We start from the raw sequence: 25805 nt of genomic DNA, 5'->3' as shown, positions 1-25805 counted from the left end.
TGTTATTTGTGCCAAAGTAATTATTTGCGACAATTTCATGATCGGTACGAACACCACACCAACCTCCGTGTTTTCTAATCCTAGGCTCTTGATTGCTGGATCATAGATATTTTCTTCGATATCTTGAAAATTTTCAAATCTACAAAAAAGATTAAATCTTGATTTATCTCGCCTGATAAAAAAATTCCAAGTAGACGAGCCAAGTAGACAAATTTAATTTACAACGGTGACCGAATCCAAGTATAAAAGATTTTTAAAGTTGACATATCAAGACAGCTAGGTAGTACCAGGGTGGTGAAAGTGAAAATTTAGAAAAATGATCAAAAACTATATTGTGTTACTGTCAGAAATCAGAGAGTTTCCAGGAATAACTTTTGACAATATGTAGATGAAGAAAAATTAGCATTGCGCAAAGAATGAAGAATTAAAAAGGTCGATATGTATCAATGTTTGGAAAGTCTTCTGTTTATAAGCAGTGTTCTCTTTATTTAGAATTTGCAACCGACACCAGTTAATTTATGATTCGAAACATAAACAGAAGATCTTTGTTTAGAGGGCAATAATTCAACAATGGCTAATTTACATCCAATCCGTGGCTTACAAATTCCGAAGTAAGTTCATCTATCTGATTTCGGGGAAAAGATCAAACAACAATTTAAAATCCGACAGAAATACGTCTAGAGACACATCAAGATATCAACGAGGAGAATTTTGTTAGACAGGTGTTTTCATACGAGTTTCAGCTCACTGATAAATATACATATCAGTGGCTAGGGCTCACTGCTTCACCCCCCCCCCCCCCCTCCCCCCTCTCCAAAGCCCATCAAAAATGGTAACACGAACACTGTGCTGGTCTTTCCAAAAACAGAAAAGACATTTTAATTGTTTATAAGCTAAGATGTAATGTTTGCCAGATGACAGCCCAATTAAAGTGGACTAAAAAGTCAACAACCTGGGACCACCTCACCGTATTCCAATCCAACAAACCTTGGTAACGTATGATGGAGCATTAAGCTTCGTAGCAAAGAAAAGTCAAGGTTTACGAAAGCTTCAGACCTAAGAAGTCATAACCAATCGAGAAGGGAAGAACAGCAGAACTAATCAAATAGAACAATTTATCTCACGCATATGGGAACGAAAACTTATGAAGGATGGCTGGTAGGAAGCTTTTGTAATTTCACGCATAAATAATTCCTACTTTCATGAATGATATTCTCAAGCTCATCGTGTTAACATTGAATAGAAATTCACAACGAGTCAATAGGAAACCGCACATTACTTAAATGACAGGCAGAAACCACGAACTCACCCACTGTGGCTTTCAAGAGAATTGCTATCAATTTGCAGGGTCGTCTCGTTCACTGAAAACAAAAAGCGATTGTTAGGCGAAATAAATTGGGCAGAGCAAGCACGAGGGGTCAAAATATGTTATGCAAACGATCCGTTTTTCGAAGTCGTCTGCTAAAAGCAGCGATTAACATTCTCTACAACATTAAACAACAAATAAATCAAGCAAACAAATTATTCTAAAAAGTTCGTTTTCAAGGCAACTTCAAGCTAAAAATAACTGGTGGACCAGATCAAGAATAGTACATTGAATGTTATCGAGGCCATATGGACATAATATGCTTTGTGTTTTCATGTAATCAATGACCTTCTTTATTCGTTTCAAACACCTTAACAATATATAATCAACAAGCTATCAAACCATTCAGTCGCTTTTCATTTAATAAGAGAAACGTTATTCGGGTTGATATTCCGCAGTAGTTGAAATATAACGTCTTTTGATTCAAAACTCAAATCCGTACGTGAATAACAGTAACTTGCTTTAATGCATAAGAGCAATCGGTTCGATAAAGTGACAGAAATTTCGAAAAACATAAAACAATACTATTCGAGAACTCAATGAATATGCAGTAAATAAGGAACACCGCAACGCGCCGTGAACAAACAACAATAAACACACGTAAATTAGCTAGAGGCTTCATCACAGCAAACGTGAGAGGTATTCAATGAATACCTCAAAAACAAAAAACCCTGAACACAAAAATTCCTAACCGTTTGCTGTTTATTGATTTACTCAAAGGCCAAAACTCATATATGGCAACCAGGTACTTAAAGGAACAAACATACAGGTTCTTACAACATTACTACTTACTCTGCCCCGTCGAAGTTCTTTGGCGCTTTCTGTTCACCCTCTTTCGTTGCTTAGTATTTCCTTCTGAGCTCTGAATCAAAAAAACAAAACGAGGGTAAGGAGAAACCGAAACAAAAATCAGGAGAAAAAAGCGCCTCCCGAACACTAAGTGGCTCTTTAGCAACAACACAATAGCTCTTGAGCGTCATATCCAAAAACACGAAGAAGACCCTGTCCATGCAAAACAAAGTGTGACTCCTCCTATCCCAAATATTTTCAAAAAATCCTTGGGCACTACGATATTGCAGTTAAAAGCTACAGGTGTCTTTATTTAGCTACCCTACGGCGTTGTATCGCCACTGCTTTTTAATTCGTTTATAACTCCCCCGAGATAAAGAAAAACTTATATTCGGGGTGGGGGGCTTTGGCAATAAAAGTGGTTGCCCGGTATCTAACAACCGGTTTATTTAAGTGAAAGCAGGACAGGATCTAGAAAAAACGGGTTAATTGTGCAAATGGGCACGTACAGAAAACAATGAAACTTAAAATTTGTCTTCGCCTCTTCGTGCAATCTAAAATATCTCTACCTGTAATGGATGTTCAAACTTCCCGGAAAAGAAAGAACAAATCATACCGAAGTACTTTTGTCCAGATAATGACAAACAAGTAAAGGGAAATTTATATCCAGATCCGGATCTAAAGTGACGTGAGAGGAAGAAATGGTGCGTTTTATTGGTTACTCTTCAGTTCGTTGCCTAAAAGTTTCCGCTAACTTTTTGGTCATACGACGTTTATCGGACGAAAAGCTATGTTTCCATTTTACAAAATATTTTCAAATTTTATGGTACCAAAGATTTATTGAATGTTTAATTCAAACTATATTTGCCGACAGTAACTTTAGCGACGCATCGCAAAAAATAAAAGAGACGACATCAGAACCTGGGAAATTTTGAGGCGGGCAGATTAAACATGAGACTAAGAATTTCTTGAGCATGAGCAAGTTTATTAAAAAGCTAAAACTGCCAAAATTTTTTCAACTCAAGAAAAAGCTCAAATCAAGAAAAATTATGAACAGGGATGGGAAATAATTTATCAACATGAACAAAGGAAGAAAGTCACAATCAAAGATAAAAAGCACGAAGGGACGCTACAGGAAAGACTGCACTGCAAAAATGCAATCCGACTGTGTAAGAATGGAGATTACAGGCCACAATATCGGTACACATACCGGAATACAGGCTTAGCATCCTAACTGAATCAAAGGTACAATAAAAAATAACTGAAATATATTAGCTCTAGCCCAACTAAACAGCTTTATCATCACCAAAACTATGAAGAAGACTTTAAAAGCTTCAGACTATGACGAGATGATCCTATAAGAAATTTCATTGATTAAAGGCAATCGACATATCGTAAAGTGGCCTAAGCCTTCTTTCAATCAACAATTGGCCAATCGGCGAGCGTGATAATACTTACACGCTTGTTGATTGGTTGATATTGATTGTCAGATTGCTGAAGCCACTTTAGTATCTGTAGATTGTCCTTAAGAAAGCATGCAAAAATTTGACTGTGTTGGAGAACTGAAAGATCTAGCTTTTCTGTGTGATATGATTCGTCGTACATAAATTAAAAATCTTTTCTGGTTTTACATAAATTTACATAAATTGAAAGCTTAACTGGTTTCAAACTCAACGACTATAAACAATCAGTTTCAATATCAAACAGCTTCATTATCTAAAATCCTCCCCCTGTTAAACATTTTCCTAAAAATATTACAAGAGCACGAAAATGAAACGAACATGTCTCCCACGTGCTGAACTTTGAATTTGAAAAAGAAAAACAATCGGTAAAAGATTCATAGCATGCCAATAAAAAATGCATCCAAACAGACTCAAATGCTAATAGCAAAAATAACACGACCGGCTACACTTAGTTGTTTATAAACTGAAACTGGGGACCATTAGGACAAAATCATCTTCGAGAAAATTTATGATATAAGCTATACATTGGCGATTAGGCCCCTGCAATTAAAGTACAGTTTAAAAAAGTAAATAAATGGAACAGCTGAAGACAGCTCATCTTTAACTTCAGCTTACGATCAGTAATCTAATTGCTAATTTAAGGGTTTTGATTTTTCAATAGGTAAAAACAGGTTGTACGTAACGTACAGGTTTGAAATAGCTCCTCATAAGACAACCAAGGTAGCCATTGAAACCGAAAAAGTGCAACTTGAGAATACACGAGGGAAGAATCGATAATATCGCCAGAACACACCATTGCAAATCATCTGATAAGTATGTCCCTTAATAACTATGGAAGACGTACCGTGCTTTTAAGGCGGTTTTTGCCTCTCTTTTTGATCACGGGGGTTGCTGTCAGTGTAATTCTTGTTGGGGTGTTGGACACAGCTGTGTAAGTCTGCCCCGACTCCTCATCAGTGTCTGTGTCTTCGTCCCCGTCGTCATCTAAAAAAGAAGTTGCAAAATATAAGCCCGGACAGGAAATCGGATGTCTTGCTCAATGCAAATTTTGTTCAATGTTCAATAATCCACAGTTACTTTTGCTTCAAATATTTACCTTTTAAACTAAGTAGCAACAAAGAAAAACAGCAATAAGATTGCATAATAAAGGAGTGCATTCTCCATCGCTCTACAAAGCGATTTGCGTTTCATAGCGCTTCTAATTTCCGGACTTGATGATTGCTAATATTTCAAAAAAAAGGACGATGAAGAAAAACTCAAGCATAAAACCACAAGGTAAAAGAACACCAACTAAAGATACGGAGAAAAGTGAAGCTAGGAGAGCCAACCCAAGCAAAATATCAATACGAGGCTGCCTTCAGCGGTCAATTATAATGCTTTCAATCGAAGGAAAAGTGAATTTGTACACAATGTTTGTCACAATATTGATAATTTGCAGTGATAATTTTATATTACAAACTATTGATAGGTACAGGAATTTTTTTGTAGAGGTTTTAAAGAAAAAACTTCATCAAGCCCCCGGTCAAATCTGAACGGTAGGCCTGTTACAAGACAGATGCTGCCATGAATTTTAAAATAAAAGGGGGTAGTTTTCTAAGGAGAATATCAAACAAAATATATCAACAAAACTGAGGTCATTTTTGTCCGTGGAAGAAACTCCAGATAGGGGGATAAAAAAAACCTTTACGGAAAAGATAAACAATTTACCTGTCAACGTATCCTTTTTTCTCTGTTGAATTGCTCTTGCCCTTTCCACATCCAGCTGCCTTGGTTCGCAGCGATCGCAATGGTATGTCTCTGGCACACTATCAGATTTGATACCCATGCAGTCAATGTGCTGCCACGACCTACAATGTGTTGGCAAATCAATTACTTGTATATCCTTAAGTACACAATAATGCTCAATGCTTCTCTTTTGAGAATCATCCTGAACTTTTGTATAGCAGAAGACTTTATTTGCTCTTTGAACGATGGTTGATTTTAAATTTTAGATAAGCGAAAAATTGCCCAGGGTAATGGCAAGACAATTTAAATGTTTCCTTAGCAACACCTTTGCCTTTAACTTTTCAGAAGCAGGCAATGATAGGATCTCTTTCATTTTAGTTGAAAAACAGCTTTGGCAATACCACGCATTTTGGACTTTGTATATGCATGCTCAATAGGGCAGCAATTTCAACTTAAAGAAGCGAGGGCAATGACCTTAGGGTTGGCTTCAACAATACAATCATTCTTCACTTAAACTTTTTATTGTTATGAAGAAACAAAAACTGAGACGGTGCTTAGAAACTACAAAGTAAAAGATTTTAATTATGGTTTGACAAATTTGAAAATGCCACTTTGACCCTGTTTTTGTCCCTTCTGAACAGCGACAAAAAGACAATTAGACATTCTAAATCAGCTGCAGGAGTAAAATGTTTCCTTCTTTCACGTTTAAGTGCTTTAATTCTCAACATCAGCTGCTTCAACGAATCAACATAAATAAATAATTTGACTTTCAAACAACTGTTGTAAACATAAGAGGCATTAGAACTCGGGCTCACAAGTGTCGTTTACTTCATGTAGGATCATTTTTATTAAAAAAGGTATTTTGTACCACAGTAAGCATGAAAAATTCAGTTTATGATGCCATTTTGTGTTTGAAAATCAAGGTTGGAAGCATGCTATAGGTTTTCAAGACCTGGATTGAACCATGACAAGTTTTATAGCTTATAATTTCAAACAAAATGTTGAGAAATAATTGTAAGTAATAAACATGACCTATAATTGACCTGGATTGAATTAAATCTTTGTATCACAGAAAATCGTTTTCAATACATAGAGAAGATATAATTTTAGCAGAATTATAATAATTGTCAGAAAAATTTTGATGAAAGGATCATGGTGATGAATCAAATAAACATAACAAGAGCTAGAAAATAACCTGGAAAAAAATAAAAATAACTTATTTGCCCAACTTATTTACAATTGAATATAAGAAATCAGAAGAATAAAATATTTGTTTAACACTTACCCACAACGATCACAACAAATCATATATCCATCATCATGTGCAAAACCACTGTAAATGAAGGCATTCAGTTAAAATTACATCAGAAAACTGCAGTATTGTGGAATTCATTTCCTTTCAGCCATAGATTACAATGAGGGGCTGCAACAACATGCGAAGAGATCAAAAATAGAAGCAGGTGCAAAAACAACTAACAAAAATAACAAAAACTTAACAGCCTGCACAGATTTGCTACAGTCTAAAGTAAAAGTAAAATTCATGACAATCCAAATTATTCTTTGTGACAATCATCTGATTTTCTGCAAGACTTGTTATCAGTCTTCATGACAATCTATTCCCAACAATACAACTGCTTCAGTTAGAAAATTTATAAAGCTCCAAGACCACTCAGTATGAAAAAAGGACAATGATATCATGGCGAATCATTTTTAGTTTAATATCAAATGTATTCAGTTCTTGTATATGAAGATACAACTGCTTCAGTTATTTGATGCTAGTAGCTCTTGTTTAGAAAGCCAAAAGCAGGAAAATAAATTTTCACCACTTGAATTTATATGAATCATTAAATTAACATAACAGTGATTAAAAAGAAAAATTTAGTTGCCATTGTTGAATGCTGAACAGCACTGGAATTATTTGTATTATGGAATTATCTGATACCACCATTGCTTTTTTCTAATATGTAAATTTTTAGTCCGTTAACTTTTTCTCTGATGAAGCCCTGTATGCCAGGGCGAAATATTAGCCTTTACTGATTTATGTGTATTTATTGTTGTTTATTCTGGGCGTATTGCAGTGTTTCATATTTGCTACATTTTTATCGACTTTTCGCCGCAATAACTCCTTTGAGCCCGTCGAGCAGCCTGCTACAGTGGCCTTTTCTTCATTCACACACTGGAATTTTTCCTCTCCATGAAAAATTTTCATGAAAAGGTTTGCTTCATTCCAGTCTAATTGATTTGCAATTTGCTATTTTGTCAAAAGCCAGGTCACAGCTAAAAAGAGAAACAAAACTCACCAGATACATCTTGTTACACCTTCCTCATCCTCATCTTCATTTCCTGTGTCAGTCTGTTCATTTGGATCTGGACTTGCTTGCTCCGGTGGGGTCAAAGGTGGTTGCTGACCATAATTATGATCCTATATATAAAACATGCTATGTTTATTACTACAGCCAACTTTTACCAGTTCAACTCAACAATAAAAAATTTATATATATATATATATATAAGTTCGATTCCAACCAAGAGTGGTTCGATACAATTGGGCAGCACCCTTGTGGAAAGAATCTTCCTCCTGTAAGCATTTGCCTTATGATTATATATCTATGGTTTAAATGGCTCTGATGAAGGCTTTAAACCAAAACAGAAGAAACTAAAACTGCTTTGGCTACAGTGAGATCTCCAGTGTTGGCTTTGGAGATTCATCCCTCATTTCATTGGGCCATTTGGCTAAGTGGAATGAGCAGGGGGTTTTTGAAGCATCAAACTGAAGTTCGATTCCGACCAAGAGTGGTTCGATACAATTGAGCAGCATGTTTGTGGAAAGAATCTTCCTCCTGTCAGCATTTGTCTTATGATTATATATATATTTAAAGTTATTTGCAGAGCAACTGCAGCCCTAATAATATTTGATCATGATTAATGACGGGTGACTTATGATTACTGTGTTGATGGCCATGGTGATTATGATGTGGGTAACAAAGATAAATGATTAACAATTTATGAAGATGATTGATGACATCATGCCTTTAAAAACATTGCAAAACATTGCTACTAAGGTAATTATTAGTTACCTTAACCAATAGATAAAGTTTCATCCTTTAAAAGCCCCTTTAAAATTGGTTACCAGCAACTGCCTTTTAAGTGACAGAACCATTTCATTCCCCATATATCTGTCTACATAAACTATAAGAACAATTTTTTTGCGGTACAGAATTTGAAAATGGCTTTGAAAAAAGCAAACATTTTACGACATACTAAAAGCTTTTTCGTCTGACACTCCTCAGAGCATAAACCGTCAGAATAAGGTTCCGAAAGAACACAATGGAAAATATATACCCAGTTGTGGATTGAAATAGGCCAATCAGAAAAACGCAAGCACAAGACCGGTATAGTTGACCAATCAGTGCCGCGAGTTTTATGCTCTGAGGAGTGTCAGACGAAAAAGCTTCTAGTATGTCGTAAAATGTTTGCTTTTTTCAAAGCCATTTTCATAAACTATAAGCAAAATTCTAGATTAAATTTTCCTAAAATAACAAGACAACTACTTACCGGGTATGGAATAACATTTCGCCTCAGAGATGACAAATTATTCAATTTACTATCATAATTGTAGCCACCATCCAGATTAACAATGTCATGTAAGTCATTCTCTGGCCTCATAACCATACTGTAAAAGACAAGTCCCATTGATGTGTTCAAAAACAACTTAGCTTGAAAAAACAGGAATATTTTAAAAACATGACAACATAAGCTCCTAAACAAACTATTGATATGTGGTTTATAAATACATAAAAACATTCTTTTCAGTTCAAGAATTTTTAATTTCAATTGAAATTCCTATGAACTATGAGAATTTGTCATCAAAGTTTAAAAACAATGGTGCATAGATAAAACAAAATAAACAAAGAACAATAAATCCTTTGAAAATGGCTTTACAAAACTTAGAAAAATATCCATTGTATGACACTGCTTGTTGCAGAAGGAAATTGGAAAATTGGGGAGCTTCAATGCAGAAGGAAGAAATAGCATGCCATACTAAATATATATGTAAGAAAATTTCTGCTTGCACACTGAGAAATAAAACCTTATGACAAGAAATGGAGAACTCGAATCAATTGTGACTGCAGCACATCCCCAAGGAATAAAAATTCAATTGGCTTTTTAATGCTATAATGGAACTGTGGAAGACATGATGCAAAATTCTACATAACCTACCAAAAACTAAGATTGGGTGGAGCCTATGCAGCATATTGCATTATCATAAAACAAAGTACAAATAAATTGATCTTAAAGGCAGTCTGTCCCCTAAATGATTGGCTAATATGAACAATAGGTATTCCTGCCTTAACGGTTAACAGATTACGATGCTTGCTTTGGCTGGCCCAGCTGCAGTAGTGGATGTCATTTGAAACTGCGAGCAAAAAGCTATCGGGAATGGCAAGAAGATTTAATTACTGGAATTGAATGATGATAATGGAAGCATTTTCTTTCACTGTTGACATATTTGTCAAAGAAACCAAACAGGGAGCCATATTTTTCTAGTCACAGCTTTACTACAACGGGAACACAGGCATGTGATTCAAAAGCTCTGGAATCAAAGTTGTTTCTGATTGGTTTAAGTCGTTCAATTATTGATCAAGCTCAATGGTGCGTGAATTTCACTCCCGTGGAAATAAAGTTGAGCATAATAGGGGACAGACTGCCTTTAAAATCAAGTCAAAATCAAGGATGCTGATGCATATTGGAAAATAAGGGGACTAAGGGCATCTTAAATACCCAAAACAAAAGGTTTGCAAAAGGGGATGTACTGTTCTATAAAAAAGAGAGGGAAATGGCCCTCTTGCTTCCCAGTTGTTCCAGGCCCTGATTGCTCATTTTATTTGTTACTTAATTTCACATACTTGGTGGATCACAAACAGACAGCATAGGGCCAGGGAGGAATTAATCTATTCAAATTCTACACAATGCCAACTTATTTTGGTTTCACTGAAATTTTGAATGTGAATAAAAGATGTTATACATAGTTGGACATTTTTTATTCATGCTTTTGAGTGAAAAAACTATTAAAAAGAAACTAAAAAGTTCTGCTTGATATCAATATTCACCTTTAAAGAAGAAGTAAGCTTTAACAAAAACAACTTGTAAGAACAATGGAACACTGGCATGTTCTTTCTTTGAAAGAAAATGAAATTGGAGTTTACCTGTTTGTTTCAACAAGCTTTTCAGTCTCAGCTTTCAGCTCTCTAATCAACTCAGCACTTTTCAAACTATTCATCATCAACTTTATTTGTTTTGGAACTGGCATTTATGCAAATCGGCACAAACAAACCAAATCTAACAGCAATCTGGTACCTCTTAAATGGTTCATCATAGTTTTGCCTAACAAAATCCTAAAAAAGAATTTTCAAACATAACTTACAAGTAGTTAATGTATAAAGCTATATCTTAAATAGACTTATAGCTAATAAAGACAGCCTATTCATGCAAATTTTACACATCGCTCCATTTGTCATTTCAGATCAAGAGTGAAAGGACAATAGAAACAAGAGAAACAATAGGCCTAAGGCTGAAGTATCTCTAGCATTTAAGTTATCAAAGTCTTATCAATAATTTATTGCTAAATTGTGACAATTGTTTCGCAAGACAGAACAATTAGAAGCCTAAAACTATTCGCTCCCTTGACGAAACATTCAAAAGAACCAAACGTACGGTGGCAACTAGTCAAGATATTATTAGGGACACCGCCATTGTACGCGAGCCTCTTTTTGGTACTGTAATCGACCGTGTCATTGCGATCTATGGGTGTGCACCAAGCGAAAAATCAATTGTGAATGTTGTAATTTGATCGAGATAACTTGCCTATGACAAGCGAAATTTGCGGTGAACAGTCGGTGAAACATCATGGAATGGTGGTTTTTCACAGCACGACGCTTGAAAAGCCGACCGTATCTACAAAAACACATTTTCCACGAACAAAACGACGAAAAATAAGAGATGGCTGAAGAGGGCGTGTGAAGTGAGGCGAAACAAAACACTTGACCTCGCTAGTGACTGGTCGGGGCCCCTTCAAAACATTGCATTTGGTGCTATTGTGATTTTCGATAATTCGGATAGGGGAGGCTACGAACTTCAACCTGGCTTGAGTAACAGCTGCGCTGAAAAATCATCAAGGCGTCGACCTAGATCATGCTTTGACATTACGACCGATTCCTTTCCAAGTCCTAGCAAAAATAATCTTAGATTTTTTGTCGGCATTTATAAGTCTACAGCAAAAGGATTCGAAAGGGCATTGCTTGAGTCAAAACTCGAGTGACTACGATGTTCAAAACAACAGGACAAGACCAACTGGTCCTTCGTCCGCCCTCCGCGCCTTTGTGATCGAGCAATATTGCATGTTCACGACTGATCACGGCCTCGAAACTGGTGGCATCTCGATCTCTTCGGAGATAAATCTTTAAAGAAGTTCGCATCTAAGTAACTCAAAATTGTACTTTCAATCTGCAATACTACATGACAAACTGGCTGTGTTTGATACCAAAAATAATTCCAGAGAAGTGTCGAGCGTAATTTATATCTAGTATCAAAACATTTGACACTTGAGATGAATCAAATGACTTCAAAAACCTCAATCAACACTTAGATCAAACATTCGCCTTGGAAACCAATCATTTAATATTCCAAAACAAATATATCGTATATTTCATGTTACATCATTCCGCGTACTTCAAAATATTTAACGTTAATTTCAACAGGTCTTGAGAACAAGTGTCGTCGCAAATTCGTCCCTCTCTTGAAACTGGCTAGGCCCTTTCTCCAATGAACTACAAATTAAAGTATCAATTGAAGTCGGAACATTGCGACATTACCGAAGAATACATACTAGGATAGCCAATTATGGCAAACAACCCACCAGTAAAACAAGAATTCAAACATAACGAAAATAACAACAAAGTTGAATCGCTTTCAGAGTACTCGCACACTACAAGAGCTAGATTTCAAAACAAACAGAATTCACCGAGAATTAATCATTGGCTTATCATGATGGCGCGTAAAACACTTTTGAAAAATTCATCCCTACTTTGCTGTTTCGAAAGGGGTAAACAAACTACAAAATTTTACATTAATGTGTCCAAATTAACTCTATGTTAATTCCTTTCCGTTTCTTCAAGAGGGTGCGACTTTAATTAGTGAAACTGCCATTTAAAAGTTATCAAACTTGCAAATAAAGTTGTTTTGCCTTGGAAAAGCCAGTTTTACTCTGATTCTCAAGAATTTGATGATACTCCCATTAACTTTCAGGGACCTTGCCAATTTGGTTTTTGGAGCGGAACTACTCAAAAGTTGCAGCAGAGCTGTAAAAGTGAAGATATAAACGATATTTCAAACAGGATGATTGACGGAAATCAAGATCAAATTTAAAATAGCTCGATAAGAAAAACATAATGGGAAACTATAAAGCCGTAGTTTCTGTCCGATTGAGCATAAAACTTCGCCACTAATTTCTGAGTCATCGCATTACCGTGAAGAATTTACCGCTTTCAGTAAAATACAGAAAGAATAACAGTAACAATAAACACAAACACTCAACATACCTTGAAACTTTCCGAGGTTTGAACACAAACGGATTCACTAGCACCGCTCAATGTCCACGGGCGCCATTAAAGTTCAATCGAAGAAAGCACGAAATCAACTACGGCCTAAAACAGTCGTAGTTCAGTTTGCTTTGTTATACTTTCTACTTAAAAATGTGCTTGATCTGCAGACTTTTCCAACAGAAAGAGCCCTTTAAGTGTCTTTAATGCGAAGCTTGATAATAAGGAATACAAGTTAAACGTCGGTGACTGTAAGTCCGCAAAAGTTTGGCTGGCCTGACACGTGTGGAAAAAATCTTGAAAAAATAGACAGTTTCGAGCAGTTTCCAACAAAATATCTACATAACTTATTACCAGTATTTATGACAGTTGTACTTAGATTGTTTGTTCAATTTTTCCAACTTGCTTGCGAGATGATGGTGAAGTACTAACGATCATAAACCAACTGGAACTGTACAAGCCTCCTTTCACTGTGAGAGAATATAGACAGTGATAATACAGCTATCAGAACTGCTACCGAACGCTTAATATACGATGAACTAACTTTTAATAATCTTTGAAGTTCAGCTGTGTTTTGTATGTCAGCTTTATTTCATCCTGGATTGATAAAATAAGCAAAACAATCGATAATAGTCGACTCTCCTTCCTTCATCTCGACCGCCATTATCCAATGCAATCGTTGAGTTGCCAGCCAACATAATGATCTACGCATGCGTCTAACTCAGTCACATGTCAACATGGCATACAAGGTCATGTGACAAGTTTGTTTGAATCATGGTTTGAATATGGTACCCGCCCCAGTATTTGAATATGTGACCAGAAGGAAGGGGGGCTATCATCCCATCTTCTGAAATTTGTCGAATTAGTCTGAAAATTATCCTGGAAAGTTTTTATAACAATAGGCTTACAGTGAAAGTAAACTGTTTTGCTCATAAAGAATTATAAGAAAATATGTAGGAAATAGATTAGCTTCTTTGGTCCCCTTAGAAATTGATCATCATAACGCCCCCGACCTGAATACAGAGAGATGGTGTTATTCTTTATAATAAGTTACAACCATCCAATTCAAAGCTGGGTGACAAAACAGAGAATGCTGATTTTTTTCCATTCTCAGAATTGGAAATTCAAACTTAATTCTAATTTCCTTCATTAACCTTGACTTTCATCGTTTGACATTTTCTACAAAAATTACTCATGTCACCGTTCAACTAAGTTAAGCTAATGACATGAAAACATTTTCACCAAAATGCCACGATATTCAACACTCCTGTTCAAACTGAAACCCAAATATACTTCTTCCTCTTTCTTTACAAAATATTAAAGTTAACAAATATTCTATCCTCATATAGTTAACAAATATTCTCATATTTTGCAGATTGGAACTGCAACCGCTATTACTCCCCACCGCTTGAATTATTACAGAGGGAATAGCTTAGGGTATGAGGATAGTGAGTATGAGAAAGGGTTTAAGAGACTGATTACCCTAAATAATCAGCCAAGATGGTGTATTGATTTTTTCTTAATATGATGAGAACATTTATAAAAACACGATACCATGTTAACTGATTATAAGCAGCGTCTATAAGGCCTAGCTGTAAGAATTGTTTGTACCCTAGCGTTTATCTATCTTTCAGGCGATAAATTTAAACTCGCCGTCTTATTCATTCGTGCAAAACATTGTGAAGCTTGTAGCTTATGTTCTTATATACTACAGAATAACAACCCCCGCTCCGGAAGGTTGAGGTGTGAACAATTTTGTGGCAGTACAGAACTTGAAAATGGTTTTGAAAAAAGCAAACATTTCACAAAATCTTACTAAACGAGTAGTATGTTGTGAGATGTTTACATTTTCAAAGCCATTTTCAGGTTGAAATGTCTGATCTCTTTTGACTTTAAAAAGGTTGTGGCGCCAGGAAAATATGTTTTAGTTTAAATGAAATTTATTGAGACATAGATTAAATTTAAGTTTAAATTTGGAGTTAAATAATTAAACAGTCAATCTGTACCATGAAAGCAATATTCCGTTGACGGCTGGCACTTTGCTTTTGCTAGCTTGGAGAAGAAAATCTCTATTGACTTAACTTTAGGACACTCATCTTAATTGTTAGTACCTTCCAGCTTATCCACACAACCCCACAAAGTACGCCTCTAGAGACTGCTATTAACCAATTTTGCTCTGAAGCTATGTTGTTTATGTTTAAAACAACATTTCGACGATCTTGAACTCAGGCAAGCAAAGTGGGTCTGTAAAAACGACAAGGAATGGATGGCTTGATGAATGACGTGGCTGTGCTGAGGTATTGACAATTAAGTATTTTTAAAAATATTTGGAAGGTAATGATGGAATGTACTTAGGGAGAAAGTTACTCTTTTGTGAAAAATACATGCTCTATGCTTAAAGAGAGAACTGAGCAAAAGGGAAGCTTGGTCAAAATTTCTGGCATCCTTGGACTAACAAACTTTCAGCATTACCAATCATTTTCTTTCCATCCTGTGTCATTTTCTTTCGTGACATCTGGTTATTTAGCCATTCTCCTCTTGAGCAATATATTTACTCTTGTTTTATCTAGCCTTTTGTTAAAGTTCTTGATTTGCAAACACCCAGCTTCAGAGTTGATCTTGTCTAAACATTACAGTATATTACAAAATCAAGTAAGATAGTGCGACAGGAACTGATTTTGCCGAAAGAAAAGGGATTAAAACAATGGTGAATTATTGGTCAGTAAAATAACGGGTCATAATGGGGTGATTAATGGCTAAAAAGGAATAGATTGCATATCAATATTCTGCAAAAAAGATGTGAGGAATATAGACTGAATTGAGGGGCAATCAAAACAGATTTCCAGAAAATATTGGAAGAGATTTCCAGCAAAGCAAAAGGATTTATATGTATTTTCTGGTAAAACAATAGGATTTCTACCAAAGGTGTGCGAGATTTCTATAGAGTGGTTTGCACCTCGGCCTAACCGGTGATTTTTATCGCAATACTGTGGAGGCTATTTAAACTTGTGAGTGAAAGTTGGGATTAGCTGCGGGCAGGACCGTCGTCAAAGGGGACGTGAGGGGTGTGACCCCCCTTCATAAAATTCCGTTGCAAAAACGACGAGTTCTTTTTGCCATCTTGAGGTGCTAAGTCGGAAAATTCTCAAACTTGTCGGAAAAATAAAGGATGGCTCACCAACTTGGCCGTAAATGGGTCCTGGAAATCCCCCTTATAACAATAATAACAATAATAATATATCTCGCCAAATCTCCGTTTCAGAGCAGTTACTATACCACAAACACAGAATTGCCAGGAAAGACGTCATGTGCAATATAGTGCCACAGGCTAATTTTCACTTAAGTTTGAAAAAGTTCAACCAATCTCTCGATTTCTATTAGGCCTTTTGCTTTGCTTTTGAGCTCAATAGCTAGTGAGGGGTCCGCTGCTTGAAATAGTACTATCAGCATGGAGTTTTTCAGTTGGAATTGGGATATAGATAGCTGAGATTCTTAGCAAACCTACCTTTTTTAATAAACCTTAGTTTAGTCATCTTGTTACTATTAATAATATTATTTTCTGTCTTTTTGATAAACTTTTACCTAAGAATGGTTTCCACTGTTCCTTGGACAGGTTGGCGAATTCTTCCTCTTTAAAAGTAATATTAAGCACAGTTATGTTTGAAATTTGGAAAAATGCGCTCTTAGTAATATTTATGGCGCTATTTCTGAGCATGACCTCAGCTATTGTGATATTGATTAAAGAATAATTATAAGATGTTTGAAAATATCAAAATCAAACTATATTCAGACACAGCCCTTTGTAAGTTAAATTTTAAAGGAAATTTTTATGCGTATTATTGTAATTTTAAGTAGCACTTTGAAAAAACCTTGTAAATGGATAGCGCATTATCGTATAATATCATTCGTTGATAACAGCACATTGTTGCTTAGAAAGTTTAAACATGCAAAATATCATTATATTATATACTACCATACTGTTACAATTATTTTATCAGTTATGTTTTTATGATATCACCATTTCGCTATTATTTACTGTGAAATATCACTTGGCAATAATTAAGATAGACAAATTCAACATCGGTGGAGAAAGAAACAACAAAACCCCGATAGCTATGCTGCATTTGTAAATTCTATTTATGAACGAAGACGTATGGGTTCAAAAAATTATTAAGCGGCTTTAAAGATTTACATAATTTCCCGGCAATGATAATAATTCTTCATAATACAAGAAAATATGCATTTTGTTTCAAGGAGTATTTTTAACAATATTTCATTTTATTTTAGTTGCTTCAAAGGTGCCTTGTCGAATTTAATATCTATTGATTGGTCAATGTAGGAAATACTGTGTGACGTTTCAACCAGAATCGAAGAAGCAGCCTAATATTGTTTTTTTGAAAGGCTGAAAAGCGAAAATGTTTTGTAAATTGGTGATAATTAGTGCTTAAAACATTTGATTCTAGCTTCTCTGCCTTTAAACTATTTAAAATCATTTCAAGCTTCTTAAGTGAGGGTTTACGTTTTTCAAAACTTCTTAAAACTTAAAACTAAGTGTAAAAATAGGTTCTAAAGCAAATCCAGAGGAGCAGAAGTAGAAGGGTCTGTCCTCTTTAAAAGCGTGAAAATATTCATATTACAGTTCAATATTCATATGTAAAGGCTATTTACAAATTTCTTTGGAGAAGAGGTCCCAGCTGGTTTACTGTCTGTGCTAGAGATCGTGGAGACTTCCACTGACTCCAATGATTTTTCACTTCGATCTGGACTGAGCATCTGCAAAATCAAAAATACATCATTAAGACGGTTTTACTCATTGCTAGATATGAGTACAAAGAGAAGGCGGTATTATACCCTGGGTGCCAGAGCCTCAGAGAGTCAAAGGATGAAGAACGGGGGAAAGGAAATGCGAAGGAGAATGGAAGAGGAAAGGGGTTCCATCCTCCTTCGCAATTCCTTCCCCCGTTCTTCATCCTTTGACTCTCTGAGGCTCTGGCACCCAGTGTAGCGGTATTAGTGCTGTCGGTTAAATGGAGGGATAAGACAGACAACAGGCGCAATTTCAGGTAATGAACGAGGCAGTCTACCATGGAGAAAAACGGTTATTTCGTTGAGATGCAGCCGAGTTTAAATATTAGAAGACTTTGAAAACTGTATTCTTTAAGGTGGTTTCTAGATACACTGAGACTAAACAAAATGCTTTTCTATAGCGTATTTGGTGTGCAAATAACCTTGTTACGTCATTTAGTTATCCAGTAACATTTTTAAAGAGCTACCTCCTCTAATTCATCCCCTCTGAAGGCCTAGAAAAGAATACCCAGTAAACTCTCCATCAGACTGTCTCAAGTTACAACGAGACAAGTTTGCTACCGAGCACAAAATTCGATGAGGTAAAGAAGCTTTTCAAAAATCTTTGGTTATACAGCAAATGATCGAAACCAACACTTGCTGCCACGATTTAGAAGCGGGAAGACCAAGACCACACTGAATGAAATTTTGGCTTCCATATTTCCACTAAACGTCGTGTCATTGAGTTCCATTGCAAAATTCAAATGCACTGAGGTTTATACAAAGGCGAACCCTTAACAATTGTTTCCTTACAGTCATGAAAAACATCAGTTTTGGAACTTTAATCCCATTGTATTAATCCATTCTCAGAAAAACTTACTTTTTGCATATAGCCATATGACAGAAAAGCTACGAAGATCTTAGGAAAGGGGCTTTAGATATACCACACAGATGAGCCTACATAACCACTTTTTGATCAGTTCTCTTTACAAGTATTTAATCAAAATTTCCATACTCAGAAGGCAAAGTGCAGTGAAAATTGTTCAGATCATGTTATACCAACCATATTATACGATGTTTAGAAAACGTTTTTATTTCTTTTTTTCAATTGCAGCTAATTTAAGGAGGGTTGTCCTTCAGCAAAGGCTGGTTTAAAGGGGGTTCTCCATATACTGCAACAGAATTACATACGTCGATTTTTAATGTTTGCAAAGAGGATTCCTGCTTTACTTCAGCTGGAAAACTAGCCAGTGGTGGCGCCAGGGGAGGGCTAGGGGGGCTACAGCCCCTCCGCTGGAAGCATCTAGCCCCCCCCCCATCGGAGAAAATTTTAGGTCATTGTCGGAGCAAATTTGACAAAATAGCGTACGAAAACTGCTTATTTTAGTCATTTTAGCCCCCCTGTCGGAAGCTCCAACCCCTCTGTCGGAAGATTTCTGGCGCCACCACTAAAACTAGCTATAATATAAAATAGCTAAAAAACGAACATTATTGGGTATTCTAGCTGAATTTCAGGTGAAATGATAAACCATCCGGATATTCCGGGGGAAATCATAAACCATCCAGGATATAAAACAGTTAGCTAAGGTGACAACTATAGCTTCCAGGATAGACATCCCCCCCCGCGCTTGTTAGTTCTTTTTTGAAAATAATCTAAAGACATCCTTATTCCCTACCACTTGTTTATCATTTTCAACCTCGTGTATTGAGAACTGCAAAGGTGTATACAAACAAGCTAGTCGTAGGGTAAAGAACATTGAGAGCAAAAAGAAGGAGTAAACAAACTACTACAAATGAATGTTGTTATTGTACTGTTATGTTATAAATATGTTGCCTTTCTTTTTAAAGAAAAACGTTTTGTGTTTATATTCCTTCTGCTTCGACTTTAAAGGGACTGCTAGCCATTCACCCTTTAATAAAATTTAGTAGCTATCATACATATCTCACTATGGCTATTCCAAACATTTATTGGGATTCGGGGAATTTTTCACCCATTCCGCTTATTCTTTCACATTATTTTCCACCCATCCCAGTTATTCCGGAGCCGGAAGCATAAAAAGTTAAGGTGATAATGCTGAAATTGCTTAAGGAGGCAGCTTTACCTTATGGGTAATGAGAGAAAACTTCGAAATTAAATTTCAAAAGTTGAATCATAGCAATGAAATCAATGAAAAAAGTTCTGAAGTAGCAATATATTCTACTTTCTAGCAGTTTAGTTTGCAAGGGTAATTCATTATTTTCATAGATACGAGAGTCGGGAGAAACATAAAAGGCTGAAATTCTACCTTGGCTCCAGTTCTTTCTTGCGCCATTCTTTCGAGACTACCCATCCCATCAGCAAACTGAGTATAGCCATCGAATACTTCTGCCTCGCTATGATCATAACCATAATGAGGCGAGAAATCTCGCTGCAGTCGTCTTGTCCTACATGGAGTAAAATACCCTTAGAAAATGACTTCGTCAATATCAGTCACTTAAAATAACGTCTTACAAATCTGATAAAGAATATCAATATATCATCATGTGTACACTAAAAAAAGGCAGCATATTGTGCAATTTAAGCTATCTTGGACACTTTTAACTTCACTTCTGCTTGTACAGTCGACTCTGCTTATAGTCGTCACTCCGCTTAAAGTAACACTACCCGTTACAGTCAAATAAATTTAGAACCAAATACACAAAACTATTCAATTCAGCTCCGCTTACAGTCACATTCTGTTTACAGTCACAAACTTTCAAGCAACGTTGGTTTTACTGTAACCAGAGTCTACTGTAAATTGTAAAGTTGATTCCCCTTTAAGTCACATTGCTGGCTACAGTCATAGGCAATTTAGAACCAAATATGCAAAGCTTGTAAGGAAGTTTGGTGTGACTATAACAGAAGTCTACTGAACGCGCTTGTTTTCACTGAGAGTTGAGAAGGCAAAGTGGCCTATCATGTACTTAGAGTGTTGGCATAAAGTGTTTCCTGGAACGATTTTACCTCTGGTTTTCGCAATCGTACGAAATGTTTGATATTTAAAAAGATCAAAAAAAGCAAAAACGGACACCTTTACTTGATCTAAACGCGAAAGTTTGGTTCTAGAAATTAATGGCAATTCATTTGATTACACGCTTATTCTTCTAAGAACAGTAAAATTGAAGTTCAGGCTGGCTGTTTTCAATTTTTCCAAAACTTTGAGGCTGGGTTGTTTTTAATTTGTCCTTGAATCATTAGGGTGAAATAAATGCAATCGCTAGCTTTGTGCTCAAGCGGAGTGTTCAGGCTCCATTTGAGAACAAAATAAGTGAGTCATCATTTATTCCCCGACAAGTATGATATTTCACCGACAAAGCACCTGAAATGGAAACATTCCTGGTTTACCAAGTCGGTGATTACTCTGACAAATGGATCTGATCTGCCAAATGATTTGAAACTGTGTGTTGGAGCTCAATAAAACTATAAACGAGCTTCATGATCATGAGCAGCCTTTCGTGAGGAGTGGCTAGCAAAATAAAAGGCCTTGTTCAGAGCGTGGCAGTGATGCATTTTAACCACCCATGTCAATATCTTCAATTTATATCAAGATACACAGCAAAGAAAAAAATATGAGGAAGAGCAACAATTTTTCGAGTCTGAGGCCCTGGTTGGCTGCATGTGCATGTATTTTTTTAATTCTTGTAAATTTTAATCTCCAACTATCGCAAAAACAGCTCGTAACGGTTGTTTCTGCTTTGCTTTTCACAGGGAACTGGTGGTAATTGCCACTTTGCCAATTATACCAGAAAGCAAAACTGGTAATGATATCATGCAATTTTCCAAATTTTTCGATTTACATGGTACTAATATTGAAACTTAAGTGCAGAAGCAAAAAATAAACTCCAAGATTGGTAAATACATAAGAAGAAACGGCGGCGGCCGGAGGGGGGGGGGAGAGATTTCTCAGAAAATCTCGAATGTTTTGCTACCTTGCAGATTAACCACCAACCCCCCCTCCCCCCCAACTTCCAAAAATATAAAAACTCCTACTGCAACCTTGATGAATAACACATATTGTCTACACTTCAGAGAAACACAATATCTATCCTTACAGTCCTGACCTGACCCAGCCTTTCCATTATAATCAGTTTTGACGGGATTAAACATTGGTTTCAGTTTTCCTTCCAATACATTAAACCGGTCATAATATAAATTACTGATTAACCAAATCGTCTAGCTGTTGAAACCCAGATCCACCACTCTTTTCAACCAACACAGGAATCGAACCATTCTACGTGCCTTAGTCCGGTGGCTAAACTTTAAATCGTGCTTTAGTGCCTAGACCAGGAACAATCATGCTTAGATTTGGTCACAGAGAGATTAACATACATTAAAGTTAGTAAAAATTTACAGACAAAACTAACGGGATACCATACCTCATTTTTCGTCGTACTAGGAATATCTAAAATAAAAAACACAAGCAAAGAATTATTTGGCAACTAGGTAACGAGAAGAAAATTTAATGGGGTTCATGACCCTACTAAGAGAAAGTTAAGGTTTTTCCAGTACAAAAGAGGGTCCATAACATTTTTGAATATTCCGTTTAATTAAATCATCATAATTTATCATATATAAAACATTACAAGAATGATTCTGACTTTAAGGGAGTAAATTCTGACACCATTCAATTTGTAGTAATAACAGACTTGTCCCCTTATTCTCTGTGCTTTCGTTGTTCCAGTTGCTGTTCATTCGGACTTTTTATGTACTGGTTTCCAGTGTCAAAACCAAGATGGCAAATTGAAAAGGTAAAAAATGATTGGAGCATTTCTACCCAGAGGGAGACACCATTTTTTGTCTTTTTCTGAAACACCAACTTTCTGCACTTTTGATGATCAAGTTGCCCCCAGCCCCCCCCCCCCCCACCATCCCTTTCTAAGCTACTGATAGGTATGCAATAGTTCTTGTCATAATGCTATGAAAATAAGCTATCACATATTTCAAACTATTATTTTTAAACAGCATGTAAAATTCAAAAGAAAAAATCTTGTTTTCTTACATAACATTTTTGAACCAACCCATTTCCTGAAATATTACTAACTCTGATAAAGATTTAGAACACGGGTCTCGGATGAAGGATGGCTGGGGGCCATGTTGCTTTGCAAAACAATAGAGCTTTTTCCAAAAAAAATTTCTATGAATGTTAAATATTTCCATTCCCAACCCCCCCCCCCCCTTCCCCACTTTCCAACCTGTGTCAGAACCCACAGAGCTAGTATAATTTTGGTTAAAAGTATCAGCTTAAAAGCTGTGTTAGTAAAGTTCACAATTGTATCAAACATCAGAGAAATACTTACCAAAAGAAATAAAAACACCAGAAATAGCAAAACTGCTATGGGTATAATTACATAAACTGTGAAATTAAAACCATTGTCACTGTGGTTGTGATTTATATATCTTTTTGTAGTGGTGATAATCTTTGTAGGAGAAAAAACTCTGTCTATTTCAGTTGAAGATACAGTAGTTGAATCAACCATCTGTAATTTTGTCACACCATACAATATAAATTTTTCTCTCTTCCTTTGCAACTCTGACATTGCTCTTTGTGTTTTGTCACATGACAAGACTTCTTATGCAACTAACTCTGGATCCCTGAAATGAAAATTTCAATTGTATCATAGAGTATCATAAATTGTAGCAAAGAAGGATATATGTATGGGGAAAAGCTACAGCAATATGAAAAAATTATATACAATAAGGAGCACTCATTTCTAGTCACAAAGACAATTTTCCTCCTTCCTAAAGTCCAGACAGTCTGTAGAGATATCTGAAAAATTGAATTTATCTTAAGATGACCTGCAAGGACATGACCTAAGAGCAAGCTATTAGGGAACATAGAATTATGAGCAAGTTGTTCGGAGTAGAAAGCCATGTATTTCAGAACTGTGAGCACAAAAGATTAAAACCGATCACAATGCATTTCCACGGACAGACTGGAATGAAATGATGCTGCTGACACAGTTAGTAATTCCCATTTTTCCACTTTCCATCCCATTCGCATTATCCATTTTTGCTGAATTCTATCAAAGGAAACTGTTTTTATGAAAAGGTCCAGAATAATTTTTTAGCATCTTGGAATGCAATTCCACTCTTGGTCAAAAGAGATTGTAAATCAAAAGGATAAAAGTTGAAGCCAGGTGTTATTTCAGATACTTACTAGTGGTGTTTTATAAAAGTGATAGAAATGTAAACAGAATTTTGAATGTGGATAAAAGATATGCGAGAAATCAGTCAATTTTGTCTTGCATTTGAAGGCATTACACATGTTTCACAGCTATTTGCTCAAAATTTAGATCGGAAAAACATACATGAAAGCATGAGGCATTTCAAGACAAGACACATTAAGTTTACATTTACACATGCATTAATGAAGTATTTTGTTAATTTTTCCAAGCAAGCTTCATTTTTCTTAAATCTGTGCTAAAATATAGATCATCGTTTACGTAGAACAATCGTAGAACCTGTCAAGTTTGCAAAATGCATGGGTTCTATTGTTCTTTCCTAATCAGCCCTATTGTTTCTATGGTACTGTTTTTTATTCCTCGCTTCTCGAATACGTGAGACTCGCGTAAAAAACGCCAGGCTTGGTGGGTCTGTAACTGCGAGTGAAGACTTACTTGAACAACGGATTAACGAGCTTATTCCAATTTCCGGGAGGCCAAAGTTTAAAGCTTTAAAGCACTCTGTCTTTCCTTTAAATTACAAGACAAAATCACGAAAATATGTGCACTGAAATCCAGTCAGCACATAAATTTGCAAGAATACAGTATTTCCTGGAAATTAAACTTCACAGTCTATTTACCAGGTTCAAGCTCATTTCTGAACCGAAGACCGAAACTTGAAATCAAAACTGTCAGCACAGATTCAGGGCCCTAGCTAAAAACATACAAACATTAAATCACACTGCATATGTATTTACCAGATATATATTCACCTTACCGTCTTAGCGTTCCATTACTTTCAGCAAAACAGCTGTTCACTTGAAACTTAAACTTTTCGATAAGTTATTCTGTACTTTACTACAGCAACTGCAGCACCATTTATGTTGTTGTTCCAAATTACATCATTATTGAAAAAGAGGCAATTTAAAGATGCCAGAAACAAGGGAAACGGGGAAAACTCATAGAGATGGAAAAACTGCATGTGTTTTCCAATATTTTTTTCTAACATTTTATATAGCTGCACTATAGTACACTCAGTTGGAATAGTATCCAGTTTCTAATTGTCTTTTTCCTATTTTATTACTTACAGTTTCTTAAGGTATTTCTCGATTCGATACCAAATGATAAGGGACGGATTTACCGGGGGGGGGAGGTGTTGGTGGTGTAGGGGGTGCGACCCCAATATTTTCGTATTATTAAGTAAATTTTGCTTACATTCAGTAAAAATGCGTTTTTTTATATTGAATAGTAACAAAGTGATGTAGGAAAGTTGTTTTTATCTTCTTTTTTTATCAGAAAATTGAAGACTAATTTTTTTAAATGGGTGTTTCCATCAGTTTCTAGTCACCTAAAGGGTGTGGCACAAAGTCCAATCATTATCCAATACCCCCAATCGGTGCTGCTTAGAACTAACCCTGAAAATTATTGACTTACTTTTTAGCCTAAAATAGACTGGGAAAGTAAAATGGGTGCGTGGAAAACTCATATTTGCAAAGTCTCGGATATGTCTGAGAGTCGTGGATATTGAAAGAGTTAATCTCAAAAAATCTCACGTATCGAGCAAAATTTAACTACTTTTTAAGAAAAGTTCGATTGTTTGCGCCTTAAAGCCTCGTGCCTTAAAACTCTTTTTAGAATTTTTAAAATAGTAGAAGCTGGGAACTATCTTTCAAATGCCCTGTAGCCTGCTCCTCTTGCTCCTTGGTCGTTCCAGCGTCCCTATTTGGAAGAGACGAAGCAGACCTAACCCAGCGTAGTTGGAGGTACCAGACTGTTTTATGCTCTTTTTATAATAGTGTACTGAATGGGAAGCAATTTAATGGACAGCCCCCAACATGAATTACGTTCTAATGATCCTGCAATTTAAGTAATCTGAATAATATCCTCCAAAGAATTCTA

The 25805-nt window shown here is 36.0% G+C and overlaps 2 protein-coding genes across 4 annotated transcripts in view; both read right to left on the bottom strand.

The window, feature by feature from the left end:
• The window catches only part of LOC135692442 (uncharacterized), a 33934-nt gene extending 20833 nt beyond the window's left edge, over positions 1–13101 (bottom strand). Inside the window, exons 1-11 of one of the 2 annotated variants that reach the window (XM_089110763.1) lie at positions 12942–13101; positions 10551–10739; positions 8899–9016; positions 7644–7765; positions 6629–6676; positions 5326–5465; positions 4463–4602; positions 3614–3679; positions 2159–2228; positions 1310–1361; positions 64–139 (exon numbers count right to left, since the gene is read on the bottom strand). In XM_089110763.1, coding sequence (XP_088966889.1) covers positions 64–139; positions 1310–1361; positions 2159–2228; positions 3614–3679; positions 4463–4602; positions 5326–5465; positions 6629–6676; positions 7644–7765; positions 8899–9016; positions 10551–10654 — 936 coding nt within the window. In that variant the 5' untranslated portion in view covers positions 10655–10739; positions 12942–13101. The remainder of the gene's footprint in view (positions 1–63; positions 140–1309; positions 1362–2158; positions 2229–3613; positions 3680–4462; positions 4603–5325; positions 5466–6628; positions 6677–7643; positions 7766–8898; positions 9017–10550; positions 10740–12941) is intronic. The other variant, XM_089110766.1, reaches the window with a different exon arrangement.
• Positions 13102–13254: 153 nt separating this feature from the next.
• Positions 13255–24825, bottom strand: LOC135692450 (uncharacterized). 2 transcript variants are annotated; one of them, XM_065210573.2, is made up of 5 exons: positions 24685–24825; positions 23043–23337; positions 22122–22147; positions 20012–20150; positions 13255–17714 (listed from the first exon to the last, which is right to left on the bottom strand). In XM_065210573.2, the coding sequence occupies exons 2-5, from the start codon at positions 23280–23282 to the stop codon at positions 17589–17591; spliced, it is 531 nt and encodes a 176-aa protein (XP_065066645.1). In that variant the 5' UTR covers positions 23283–23337; positions 24685–24825; the 3' UTR covers positions 13255–17588. The 2 variants fall into 2 exon arrangements, with proteins under 2 accessions (XP_065066645.1, XP_065066646.1); XM_065210574.2 differs by having other exon boundaries at positions 24680–24799.
• Between the last annotated feature and the right edge of the window lie 980 nt (positions 24826–25805).

Source organism: Rhopilema esculentum, chromosome 3 (genome assembly GCF_057945365.1).
Source record: "Rhopilema esculentum isolate cy_ngs chromosome 3, ASM5794536v1, whole genome shotgun sequence".
Taxonomy (NCBI): Eukaryota; Metazoa; Cnidaria; class Scyphozoa; order Rhizostomeae; family Rhizostomatidae; genus Rhopilema; species Rhopilema esculentum.
The sequence above is the reverse complement of the archived record's forward strand: the minus strand, read 5'-3'. Positions and strand labels throughout refer to the sequence as shown.